The 14,501-nt window shown below is 34.6% G+C and overlaps 1 protein-coding gene across 1 annotated transcript in view; it reads right to left on the bottom strand.

Annotated features, from left to right (window-relative positions):
* LOC149782308 (small ribosomal subunit protein mS22-like) overlaps positions 1–9,839 on the bottom strand; it is a 41,582-nt gene extending 31,743 nt beyond the window's left edge. Inside the window, exons 1-2 of the mRNA XM_089933688.1 lie at positions 9,701–9,839; positions 6,117–6,313 (exon numbers count right to left, since the gene is read on the bottom strand). Of these exons, the coding sequence (XP_089789814.1) occupies positions 6,117–6,313; positions 9,701–9,821 (318 nt within the window). The 5' untranslated portion in view covers positions 9,822–9,839. The remainder of the gene's footprint in view (positions 1–6,116; positions 6,314–9,700) is intronic.
* Between the last annotated feature and the right edge of the window lie 4,662 nt (positions 9,840–14,501).

Here is a 14,501-nt window from a genome sequence, read left to right as displayed (position 1 = left end):
TCCTATAGTATGTGAAATCTTGATCACATAGGCCTTATCACATTGATGGCATTGTTTTCCTATAATATGTGAGGTCTTGATCACATAAGCCTTATCACATAGATGGTATTGTTTTCCTATAGTATGTGAAGTCTTGATCACATAGGCCTTATCACATTGATGGCATTGTTTTCCTATAGTATGTGAAGTCTTGATCACATAAGCCTTATCACATTGATGGCATTGTTTTCCTATAATATGTGAAGTCTTGATCACATAAGCCTTATCACATTGATGGCATTGTTTTCCTATAATATGTGAAGTCTTGATCACATAAGCCTTATCACACTGATGGCATTGTTTTCCTATAATATGTGAAGTCTTGATCACATAAACCTTATCACATGGATGGTATTGTTTTCCTATAGTATGTGAGGTCTTGATCACATAAGCCTTATCACATGGATGGCATTGTTTTCCTATAGTATGTGAGGTCTTGATCACATAAGCCTTATCACATGGATGGCATTGTTTTCCTATAGTATGTGAGGTCTTGATCACATAAACCTTATCACATTGATGGTATTGTTTTCCTATAGTATGTGAGGTCTTGATCACATAAGCCTTATCACATGGATGGCATTGTTTTCCTATAGTATGTGAGGTCTTGATCACATAAGCCTTATCACACTGATGGTATTGTTTTCCTATAGTATGTGAGGTCTTGATCACATAAGCCTTATCACACTGATGGTATTGTTTTCCTATAGTATGTGAGGTCTTGATCACATAAGCCTTATCACATAGATGGTATTGTTTTCCTATAGTATGTGAGGTCTTGATCACATAAGCCTTATCACATGGATGGTATTGTTTTCCTATAGTATGTGAGGTCTTGATCACATAAACCTTATCACACTGATGGTATTGTTTTCCTATAGTATGTGCAGATTCAGATTTTTGATATGACAATGTGTTATATATCTCTTTATTCATTCTTATTGTTCTAAATAAGCCCATGAAATTACTGTGTGGTATTCTCTTTACTGACTGGGTGTGATTGTGTGAAAACCTTTTTAACCCTGCCTTCTGGAATTTTTTGTTTTCGATCAAAATTTTGATGGCCATTTTTCCACTTCAGTCATGAAAAGGATCTATGGGAAAATGTTCGTGTATGTCTCAATATGGTCAATTTACTCCCACATGGGTTCATTATGTCATGTATAACAATACTGCCATATAACAAATGGTGTAACACTCCAAGACAAGAACAACAATAAGGAGTAAAACTGGGTATTACTGATTTGATAGCAGGTGTGTGAGGTGGAGTGGGACGATATAACTGTAACACAGAACCCATCCAATATACAAGTGTGGTTTTAATGTTGACTTACAGAAGTAAATAAACTCACCTATATTCAGAGAAGAATGTGGACATAAAGCTGCCTCCCACCGTAACAAACTTTATCCAACCACAACATATTTGCACAGTAAATATGATGCAAATCTGACTCAAACAAAAAATTTGTTTAGGTCTTCTGTGCAGTCTACTGTTCCAAATCAAATACTGTCAATTTCCAGTCACAAATACGTTACAGTAAATATGGGAATTTCTGCATCCAGTAATCTTCCTTTCATATGGATATTGCTAAAATGTAATGTTTATGTGATGTGATATTTCTGGGTAAAAACTGATTGTGTAGTGTAGGCCTACACTAATTAATACTGTTTACCATACCAAACAAATTGACATCACACACATGAGATATTCTGTGCTGAAAAATGATTTTGTCTTTGTAAAATGTTCTGTTTATTTGGATGGATGCTTATTCTTTGATTTATAGTTTGCAACAATGTTTAATCTACTTTAATTTGCTATTTCAACTTTGTTGGGGACTAATTTTTAAGCACAACATATGAAAGGTGCAGCATCCATCAGAATGAACAAAATTATTAATTTTTCTTTTTATCTGAATAACTTCTATTGAAATAAAAACTTTGATAAAAAGAATAATAAATTTATATAACTCATTAAATAATGCAGGGCTCGAATTTAACACAAATTTCTTTGTAGCCAGAAGGACGAGTATATTGAGAAATTTACTAGTTCTGCCAAATCTTTACTAGTCCTGTTCACAAAACAGTGTCACACAGCTTTCATGTACATTTACCGATTCAGTTTTAAAGTTCGAACAACCCATAACAAAACTGGATGTTTTCTGTGTGTTTGTTTTTGCGAATTGCATACAACAGTTACACCATATAACGTTCCTTTCTTCGTGATAATTCAGCCATTCCCTTTCTTTTGTCCATCTTTCTGAAATTTTCCATTACGCTTTTCCCTATCATAAGAATTATTCCTCATCATTCTCTCCTTCAACTTTTGCTTTTTTTCTGGTGGCTGAACACCTTCTATCAAATGCCACATTTTGCCTGTCTTATAAGGAGGGAATTGTGCCTTGTTTTGAAATACAAGCTGTTATAGTATAGCTGATGTGAATTATTTAAAGAAAGAAAAGGAATGGCACAGTGTCCTTTATATAAAAAAGTCAGAGCAAGAAACACATTTCAAAACACGTGTCTTTGTCCCCCTTCCACAATTAAATGGCCTCTCCCTAATGAAGACTTAACTTCAGCGGATGTTCTGCATGATCAAAGCAGTGGTTATCGTAAACACTTATAAAATATTAGCATCAGAAGATAGTGTTAGTTTCAGCTTGGAAAAGGTGTGTTCCCATCAAACAAAGCCATCTGACACTCGGCATGTTGTATTTAACAGCTCCAATTATGGTATCATAAGTCGTAAGTTTGGCAATTGTTCCTAATTAATCAAACCTCAATGTATTGTTGAAATTAATCATAAAGTGAAAAAATTTCAAATCTTAGATTCCCATTCTCTGAGATTTTAATTCCCTACAAATGTATGGCATTCTGCTTGGATATCTCCATGTGTATTCAATTATTTGTTCATTTTTGTAAGGGAAAAATCTAAAAACTATTCTTATCATCATAGAAAAAGTAGTTGTATGGAAAGGATGTGTTAATAACGTAATCGTAATAAATTGATCTAATTCTTATAATTATTTCGATGGAAATGTAAAATATGTAGTTTCCTGTTTGTGACTGTTGAAGCGTTTGGGTGGCAAGCAAAAAAAAAAAAAAAAAATCGTGAACAAAAAACATGCAAACTAATTTCTTTAAGTAGTTTTTGCCATGTTCTTTTGTGTGGTATACCGCTTTGTAGTTTGTTACTGTGGTCAAGTGAATAAAGTGTGATACCACATCATTTTTTCATTTAATTCATTATCAGATTAATTAGGGTCAAATACCAAACTTCCGTTGTTAATGATGGGACCAAAATTTGCGCTGTTAAGTGAAATGCACAAAATTGGATGGATTCTTGTTATAGAAACGCACCTTTCCGAAGCAGAAATTGACTTCATCTTCTCATGCTAATATTTTATGACTGTGTTTACAATGGCCACTGCTTTGATTCTACAGAACATCTGCTAAGTCAAGTCTTTATTAGGGAATGCATAAACAAATGCCGACTATCGATAACTGAAACTTACTAGCCCATCGGACTATTAACATTATGAAAGTAACTAGTCTGACAGGAAATCTGCTAGCCTCGGGCTAGCGGACTACCGCTAATTTCGAGCCCTGTAATGTCCATCATTTGCTGGACATTATTTAAATCATTTTTTATTTTAATCTAAAATTATGATTATTTTAAATCATTACCCATCTGAAATCCTCTATCTATTCATAGTTTCATCAAAATTGGATCATAATTATGGCTTCATGAGTGAAAACAAGCTCAGCTAATCAAATGAAATAACAACTCAATAATATGCATGTATCTCATTATTACTGACCTTTATATCCAAGATCTTATGCTATTAGCATATATTTCAAGTTGGACTTGAATTGGAGCAGAATTATTGCTTCCAGCCAATCAAATGAAAAACAATTTTATTAATAATTAATATGCACTGCATCTCACTCATTACTGACCAAGATCATTGAAATATTAAGTTTGTATATTGGAACTTTATCAAAACTGGATTAAAAAGTCTGTAAAGTGTTAACCAGCTCAGTCAATTTTATGCAAGATCACCTCGTTAATGTGCAAGTCCAGCAAATTATCAAACTTGTGCCAGATCTGGAACATAGCAGCCTGTATTTCAAGCATGTTCAATATCATCTATTTCTCAGTATCCATTTAAAATTAGCTTTAAGCAGTACTTTATTTTTAAGTTGAAAAATCAGTATTAAGCTATATATTTATTAGAAACATATTTTGTATGTATATTAAAATTATTATATCAATGCCAATTGTATTTATATTTGAAAGAGTATGTTTGGATGGTGAATGTGTGAGTGAGTGTGTGATTTGGATTTTTAACATAGCTTTAACAATTTTTCAGTCATACTGCTACAATGTCTGCACTGGGGAATCATGCCGCAGACATGTCCAACCCAGTCACATTATTCTGACACCAGGGCGACCAGTCCTAACATTAATCTCTTACTGCTGAGCGCCAAGTGAGACAGCTGCAAGTACCATTGTTTGTAAGTCTTTGGTATGACTTGGCCAGGGTTCTAACCAACGACCTCCCGCATCTGAGACAGATGCTCTAACCACTTAGGCCACCAGAGCGGTATGTGTGTATGTTTGGATGGAGATACATTAAGTGTATTTTGGCCACATGACTTTAAATTAGAACATAGTAATTAATTTCCAACTGAATCAAGCTTTGTTACAACAATCCATTAATAGTATTGCAAATGTATTGTTTTATTATTTGCCTACAAACTTGTGGTAACATCACGTATTGGTTGAACAGTATTTGCTTCACTGCTTTTTTAGTATTATCACAAAATTAATGTCAGAAATCAACCATGACCTTACAAAGTTTTTCAGCTTCCACAACACGTTAGGCACAACAAGCAGAATTGAGTGTTGATGATTTGCTCAGGAAAGAGTTAAAGATCAGACAGCTTTCAAAATGCAGGCCTGTGAGTGTGTTTGTGTAATTGGTATCAACATACATACAATACATTTCACCTTGGGCTACAACACTACACTGTCAGAACTTCCTGGCTACAGCGAGGATGCATCTCAAAGGTTATATACTACAGTAACTCAATGTACGTCTAAAGAAAATGACAGGGCAAAGTAATTTTCACATTCCTAACAACAAAAGGCGAAGTTTAAATTTTTTAGGTGACGAAGCCACCCATTTCGCCTGGTAGTACGACCCCTGTTATACATTATCTAACTTGCCCAAAATCTTGATATATATGAATTATTCCAAATCTGATCAAACTCTGTAAGAGAAACTTCTTCCACTGGTGTAACAATCTGAGTCCCTCAGAAAAAAGATCACCTCATTAATGTGTGCATCTCATTAGCAAACTCACTGAAAATCTTAATTATAAAAGTATATTATATTTATCTGATAAAAACTGCATCAGAAATATGACCTTCTGAGTGGAAAGAACATCTGCCAATTAGATGCAAGATGACCTTATTAATATCTGTGAACCATGTTCATTATCAAACTATATAAACCCAAATTCCAAATTCGATTTAAAGTGGCTCACAAATATAGACTCCTGGTTGTTATCCAGCAATTATTGATGGTTGGGCAATGCATGATGGACATGGGGCTATACAATCATCTATCTATTCTGGAAGAGTAGTGATTTTCAAGATGGCTGCTGTTGTGGCCAAATGGATGGCCCAGCAGCACCATCTTCAGTTAGGACAAACACGACATTGGGATAGATGTGTGTAAAGTTTTATGGCAATCCTCCAAGCAGCTTTGGCAGAGTAGCACTAACAAACTTGTGTGAACAGACTGATGGATAAGGAATGATGACCATCCCATAAGCTCTTCTGGTTATGACCAGTAGAGCTACAAAAAATAAATTTATGGCAGCATTTATTTTGTGGTGTAGCTTGCCCATCAACCATTCAAAGCTTGCAGCAAAAGAGTTCTGAATAAAGTATTTTTATCAGTAAATTTAACAAACAAACACTGAAAACTAGCAAGATATAGCTTCGGACTCACTATACCACATGCATTTGCCATTCTGAAAACTTGTCAGCAAAGTGAAGAAGGTCATACCTTTTCTAACTCATCCTGTGTTAAAAGTCTATATGTTGGTTTGTCTGCCTCAAAGGGCCTTGGTGCACAGATCTTTTCAATGTCAAACCCTGTCATTTTCTGTAGCCATGTTTGAACGTCTTCCGACATAAATAAAGGGAGTGGGTCTCTGCCCTCTGTGGCCTTACTGGACCCACCACTACTCAAGGCGACATCAGCTGAGAATGATAATAATAATAATAATAATAAAAATACAAATAAAAATGGCTTTGAAACACCAGTGCTTTAAGAAACCAACTGTTTTGAGAGATCAGATTTTATGTGCACAGATTTATTGATTAAACAGTGTTATGAACTGTTTTGAGAGACAGTAACTTTTTGGCAGAAGGGGTGGTCTTTCAAGATGGTCTTTTACTGTGGTAACAATAACTAAAGTTACAGCAATGGCTCACCAGGACAATCCTCATGTTTTTCACTGCATATAGTAAAACCCTTTCCCCTCTACCACCTACCCCACTGCAAGCATGAGACCATAATTCAAATTCCATCATACAACTTGTGTGTCCTCCTGCTATGGCAGCACATATAAACCTTTTATCAGAATGTTTTTTAAAATGAGACTGTAATTGAAACATTTGTATTCCTGATGCATGATCCCCATGGTGGGACATGAGGCATGTGGACCAGGAATTACAACACACATGCAGATGGTCACACCAGGGCTAACATAAATACAAAGTTTAATCAGCATTCATCCAGTGATTTTGAGGGCAATTTGACATCCTCATATCCAATGTTGAACCATGAGAATAGTAATAAGAATCCTCATCCTCGCCAGTGGTACTGGAATTTTAATTACAAAACCAGTTTTCAAATGATACTTAGAAAACAGGAGTCCCTCAAATGGACTGATGCTCTAATAGACAAAAAGAATTTCCAGACATTTCTTATTTGTAACCACTGATGTTTCAAAGTACAGTATATAATTTTCATCTGGAAGTTTCTGGGTGAAAGTTAAGGTGCAGGGCATTCAATAATCAGGATTGAATAGACTTTGGTTAAAGATAATTAGTGTTAAATTTTAAAAGAATAATTTATATTTAATTTAAAATTCATAAATGCGCAAACCCATGTGACTTGAACAAGAGTTTAGGCTAATTTTTCAAGCACATGGAAGAAGTCATTTTTTATCAGCTGTCTGCTTTAGTGTCCATAATTTCCACATGGAACAAAATTTAAGTCGCAGTACATGAAAGTAGCATTGAGGAATGCCAGCATTCTCTCCACTGTACATGTTGCAAATGCAAATAACTTCACTTTATAACGGTGCCTCTATCAGAAGTACATAATAAATTAGTCCTACAATATAAGATGCATCACATGTTATTTATGTTTTAGTGCTACATCTTACCACTCAAATAATGGCCTTGTATAGCATGTTCTGATGTCAGCTGACATCGGAACGAGGAGCCAAAGTTCCAGGAATGTCTCACACACTTGGCAGCCCATATCGACACTCTTCCACAAATTGATATTTCATTAATATACTTACAGTGCTGTTTTTATCCTGATGGAATCAAAATCTGACACTAGCAAATGGACGTATTTTTATGTTCCTTTGAAATACATTTGAATTTGTTGGAATCTGACGGTAGTCAAGGTATGCCAAAGTATGTTCAAGTTCATATGGGGTATGTTTCCTGAACGAAATGAAACGTTGCTTACAGTTCCAATAGGCATAATGTATTTATATATATTTTTATTTCATTAAAGAATAATATTTCAACTCTACCTAATTTTGGCATTCCTAGCTTTCAGCATTCCTGGCTTTCAGAGCTTTCCAGCTAACTTTACTTTGTAGAAAAGCACCGTTACTGATTGCCAGTTTTGAGATATTCCTGAAAATTTGACTTTCGTTATGATGTTAGTCGACATCAAAACATGCTACACACAGCACATGTTGTTTTTGTTTTAGTGCTCTGTCTTACTATCCAAATAACAGCCTTGTATAGCATGTTCCAATGTCAATGAAATTGGAATGAGTAGTCAAAGTTTCAGGAACAACTCACACACTTGGCAGCCTATATCGACACTCTTCCACTAATTTATGTGTAATTAATATACTTACTGTGCTGTTTTTATTCTGGCAGAATGAAAATATGATAATAGCACATGGACACATTTTCATGTTCTGACATACATTTGAATTTGTTGCAATGCGACGGTAGTCAAGGTAAGTAGTTTCATGTTGGGGATGTGTTTCCTGAATCAAACGAAATGTTGCTTACAGTTCCAATAGGCATAAAATATTTTTATTCATTTTGTTAAAGAATAATATTTCAACTTAACCCAATTTCGGCATTCCAGGCTTTCATCTCTTTCCAGCCAACTGAAATATAGGCCAATGAAACCTGAAAACAGGTCCATTTCTTTTGTGAGAATCTGAATTTATTAGAGAAAAGACATCATAGTAAGTAAAGTCTAACTATAGTCTAATTCTACAGCCCTGTTTGCTTGTACCCCCCCACCAATTTCAAAAAAGAGAACGTTTATTATGATAAAAAGTGCACAGAACTAAGTCAATTGAATCATTGATTTATAATTTCTAACCTGACTGTGACCAGAATGGCACTAATGCTGGCATCCCCTGCACCATTTCATGTTTTAAAGACTTTCCATACTAACACGGCGCCATATTGCGTACACTATAGGCTAGTTTATTTCCATCAGACACATAATGATGTAGTTCATCCTGTTCGGCAATTGCCGGATAATTCCGTAACTTACATAACGTTGAGAGTTTGGAATTATATCCCTTTGCATATATGAACATAGAAATTAAACCGCTTGAATCGACATTGTAAATTGGAGACAGACGGCTTATGTATGTACATCTGTAGTTGTGATACACCCCTGCTGAAAATGGACTTGTCCAGAAACTGGAAATGGATCCGGGCACGTCCGTCTATTACACTAAAAACTTCCGTTAAGCATGAATCGCGCATAAGAGATGGTGTTTGGGCCACTCTACCAGTCATGTTAGAAACTATAAATCAATGAACTAATTGACTAAGTTCCTTGCACTTTTTATCACATTAAAGGTTTCGATTATTTAAATCGGTAGGTGGGTACAAACAAACGGGTTTGTATTGTCAGACTATAAAACATTATGACTTGACTTTGTAGAAAAGCGTCGTTAATTTAGTTGTCAGCTGTGTGAAATATTCCTGAAAATTTGACTTTCATACCAATGTTAGTCGACATCAAAACACAGCGCCGTTAGTTAGGCTGTAAGACCTTGACGCCTCAACATAAATATCAGCGTCGAGGTCTTACATGTAGGACTAAAGGCAATCTTGCAAAACACTTCCACTTCTTCTTTTCGAGTTTTCCGGACATGAGGTCTCCAAAGTGACATGCCTGTGAGCGAACAAATGACTAAAACCTCGTAGGCGTGGTCTATTTAATATAAGACGTAATGGTGATCTAAGACTGAACGTAAATTGGTGCCGAAGCATGGATCTAGCTGGCTATCGAAAATTGGGGACACCTATTCATTTTCGAATTGGCCAAGTATATCTTTTGAAACAGCGTAAAATACTAACAACGAAAAGACGTGCATGATATAAATCTCTCAGAAGTCCTCAGATATTGATTGCGTTTAAAATCTTGGTACAGCAGACGACAAATCCTCGTTAGTCGCATCGCTTTCTCGAAGGTCTCCATACTGTGTTGCTGGTGGAACACAACTTGGAATGAGCTATTTATTAAGAAATTGCCAGCAAGAACTTGGAATTCCAAATTGTGGTAATCTTTCTAGAGAAAATGCACAGTGTGGTTCAACGTGTACCGAAATCTTTAGAGTTTTTTTTGTGTGTGTGGTGTAATGTTATAAGATAAAGCTTCACGTAATATTTATAACAACAGACGAATCAAAATGTTTACATTTTGACTGATATTTGAGGGTAAGTCGATGGCGATTGTTGGTCTTTGCGGCTGGCCAAATTTGACCTTTCACACATCCTCAGAATGTATTATATTTTTTATTCAGGCTTGGAGTTTGTATTTAATATAACGACAAAAAAAGCTTTTAAAACATATCCTTAATTGTCATCCGTCTAAATGTAGACATGCCATTAGAAATGATCAATATAAATAACTGATATTGCCGAACCATAACCACTTAGGAAAATGGTGTACACGTACTTTCGAAACAATATTTGATCCTTCGAGTTGACCCTTCAAACTCTGTTCAAACACTCGAAGGCTTAATATTTAACTTTTAGAGAGGAATTTTAGAATGGTTTTAGAAAGAAGTTCTTCTGCATTTTTCCGAAAGTACCAAGTTTTCACGAGATGGTGGTTTCTGGGTTAATACTCGCCTTCCTCCAGATATGTTCTGTCAGAAGATTTTTCCTTTCCCTTTTTCGCCATCTTAGTTTATTTAATTTAAGTATCCTCTGTCATGAGAATTTAAATTTCGACTTCTGTTAAAGTTTAATAGATTTGATAGTGTTAAACGTTCATGACTTTAATCATGGACTTAAAGGGTAAAATTTTTTAGTTTTCGTTTTGTTTTATGGTTATCATATTTCTCTCCTTTCGTCTTTTTCTCTCATTTCAGATCTCTTTCTGGCGTGGTCTCTGGAGGGGTCCTCTTCTCTTTCTGGTTTCCGCTGTTTGTTTTTTTCTTCTTCTCTTTTTTTTTTTTTTTTGTTTCTTTTGGGTGGGGTGTTTTGTGTTTTTCTTCTTCTCAGGATTCGCTTTCTGACATATCAATTGAAGCAGCGGTTATGATTGTTTCTGGATTAAATTTTGTATATGGAATATATAGCAAAGGTATTTGAAAGTTACTCTCCTTTTTAGTTTTTGTTTATTAATCAATAAATATAGATGGGCTGTTAACAAACAAAAATCTTTAATTTCTCCACTTTTATTTTCTATAGATACGATCAAACTTCTGTAAGATAAATTCTTGATTAATTTCATTATCTTCCTATTAGAATCAATACTCATTTAAACGCATATTTAAATACATATTAAAATATGTACTCATATACATGCATATTACAAATAATTACTTATGTGATGCATTTTAAAATCGATACTTTTTAAAGTGCATGTTAAAATCTATACTCGTTTAAATGTATATTAAAATATATGCTCTCTGAAATTAATTTTGTACATCTATACTAATTTAAATTCATGTTATAAATATATGCTAATTGAAATGAATACTGAATGCTTTGTGGCCATTTTGTAAAATTTTATTTAATGTCTTATAATTATTATGTTTATTTTTATATTAAAAACATTAATCGTCGGAAGACGATTGGAGGAGGACTCGTCCTCTTCTGAGTTTGGCATTTTGATTTGAAGCAAAATTTTCATCATTATTTCATTTTATTTTTTCAATTTAAGTTTTAGTGTTCAATTTTAAAACTTGTATTATTGAAAAATTAATAATTTTTTTTACAGTTTTTCCGCATTCGCAAATAATCATTTCTTGTTGTATTCTCGGTTTCTTTCAATCCTCCATTATAATGCCCTTTTGATTTATTTTCACATTTTAGATTGAGTATTGGCTTGCATTTGGTCAAGATTCTTACTTTAGCCACAATTGGAACATGTCATGTGATGTCATGGTCATCTTTGAACGACGAACAACAACACGTACTGTTCTATTCCATTTATATTACTTACGTTTTGTACATAATTAATCTGACTGGTTTTTTCTTCTAAAACTATTGTTGCGTACACTCCATTTGAAGTCCTTGTATCATCAATTATTTTATTTAAGTTTGCCGGTTCTGACTCATTAAAATAATAAGCTGGCAAAATACTGAATCCATTTTCCTTGGATTTGTATAATATTTATTCCCATGTTTATCATGATCAACTTAGAATTTAATGAGCAAAAATAATTATGTATTATTTACGGAGATAATGGTTATATTTTTGCTTCAAATTTTGTTACTGTTACGTCGCCCTCTTAATAAGAGGGTGGTTAATTTGATTTGGCTGGCGTTATCTAGAGGATGACCTCCCTCGATATTACAGCCCGGTTGGAGTGGAAAGATAGAATTTCAACACAGAACTGAGCATGAATCTTAGGAAGAGGTAATGCAATAGAAGCCCCTTTAGACGAGAAAAATAAGAAATTTAATCAAAACAAATTAATAGCGGCAATTCCATTTCAATCTAAATTATGCCAATTTAATAGCAGTGTCTAATTAGGACTTATTTCATCATAACAACGAGTGGTGAAATGACCGCAATGTCCACGACTGATGGCTTCAACTCCCTCTCATGACCGTGTATTAACGTCTTCCTGTTTCCTAGAGCCTTCCTATTTCTCTACGCTTCACCCTTTCCTGGACTTCCTAGTCCTTTACACTGAACTCGTCACTCCTTTCTTCGGACTGTACCGTCTCTCCCCAGACAGCTGTTCCTTAAAGGACAAAATTACCCCTAAATCTCTGTAAGTACCACTTTTTGCGTGTACATAAATTTCCCTCACTCAGAAGCATACTAGCTATCCACACTGCATAAATTCTGAACCAATCCGATAGAACATCACCCTCGCTTTATAGCGACAGGCCATAATTACCCCGTTAGCGGTATATCCAACGTTACCGTATCTATTTACCTACGCTACCACATGCTCGGTTACTAAAGCATACAATTCAAAAAATTCTAGCTCACAGCAATCTATAACTTACAAGATTATTTAAACATTACGAAATCAGATAAAAATATGCGATTATCGTTAACTCACGATAATCAAAATCGTCCAAACAGACAAGGAAAATTATTTCATATAACCCTATGAAATCCTACACATATGAAAACTTGGATATTATGCAATCATCAATTCTATCAACGAACTAGTAACTGTAAAATTAAAGAGATAAATTGCATAAAAACTCTAGCATCAACAGATTTCCGTGAAACTGAATAACGATACATAATGTGGATCTTAGCCATATCAAACACAGCTGCATAAAACAAACAATTAATAACTAGAAAATTACGTGGGAAATTAAAATTGCTTACCTTAGTGATGTTTTATTTCAAAAAAGTAAAACACACTTTCTCCATGAGCCAGGCACACTGTATTGCAAAACTTAAAGAAGAAATATAATTACTGGTGGCTGATCATAAACTGTATTCTTTCCGGCCATCATTCAATTTGTATTAACTTCATGCATTACAATGCAATGCTTTTTATACACAGTTTTTTGTTTCACTTAGTTATTGATGTCTCTATTCTCTTTCGATTTAGAGTATAGATATAACAACGATTTCACTTAATGATATAGTCTTTTTATCTGCTTCTACTTTTATCTTTAGGTTTATATCATTAAAGTCCCTTCTTAATGGTTTCTGTTAGTCACCACCAACATTCTTAATGGTTTCTGTTAGTCCCCACCGACGTTTTTAATGGTTTATGTTAGTCACCACCAACATTCTTAATGGTTTCCGTTAGTCACCACCAACATTCTTAATTCACTACTGACATTCTTAATGGTTTCTGTCAGTCACCACCGACAGTCTTAATTCACTACTGACATTCTTAATGGTTTCTGTTAGTCACCACCAACATTCTTAATGATTTCTGTTAGTCACCACCAACATTCTTAATGATTTCTGTTAGTCACCACCACCATTCTTAATGGCTTCTGTTAGTCACCACCAGCATTCTTAATTCACTACTGACATTCTTAATGGTTTCTGTTAGTCACCACCAACATTCTATATGGTTTCCATTAGTCACCACCAGCAGTCTTAATTTACTACCGAAATTCTTACTGGTTTCAGTTAGTCACCACCGACATTCTTAATGGTTTCTATTAGTCACCCGAACATTCTTAATGGTTTCTGTTAGTCACCACCAACATTCTATATGGTTTCCGTTAGTCACCACCAGCAGTCTTAATTCACTACCGAAATTCTTACTGGTTTCAGTTAGTCACCACCGACATTCTGAATGGTTTCTGTTAGTCACCACCAACATTCTTAATGGTTTCTGTTAGTCAACACCAGCATTCTTATTTCACTACTGACATTCTTAATGCTTTCTGTTAGTCACCACCAACATTCTTAATGGTTTATGTTAGTCACCAACACCATTCTTAATTCGCTACTGACATTCTTAATTTTTTCTGTCAGTCACCACCTACATTCTAAATGGTTTCCGTTAGTCACCACTAACATTCTTAATTCACTACCGACATTCTTAATGGTTTATGTTAGTCACCACCAACATTCTTAATGGTTTATATTAGTCACCACTAACATTCTTAATTCACTACTTACATTCTTAATGGTTTCTGTCAGTCACCACCGACATTCTTAATTCACTACTGACATTCTTAATGGTTTCTGTTAGTCACCACCGACATT

The sequence above is a fragment of the Sinohyriopsis cumingii genome, chromosome 15 (assembly GCF_028554795.1).
Source record: "Sinohyriopsis cumingii isolate HCF-2022 chromosome 15, ASM2855479v2, whole genome shotgun sequence".
NCBI lineage: Eukaryota > Metazoa > Mollusca > Bivalvia > Unionida > Unionidae > Sinohyriopsis > Sinohyriopsis cumingii.
Note: the sequence above shows the minus strand (reverse complement) of the source record. Positions and strands in the feature narration are given on the sequence as shown.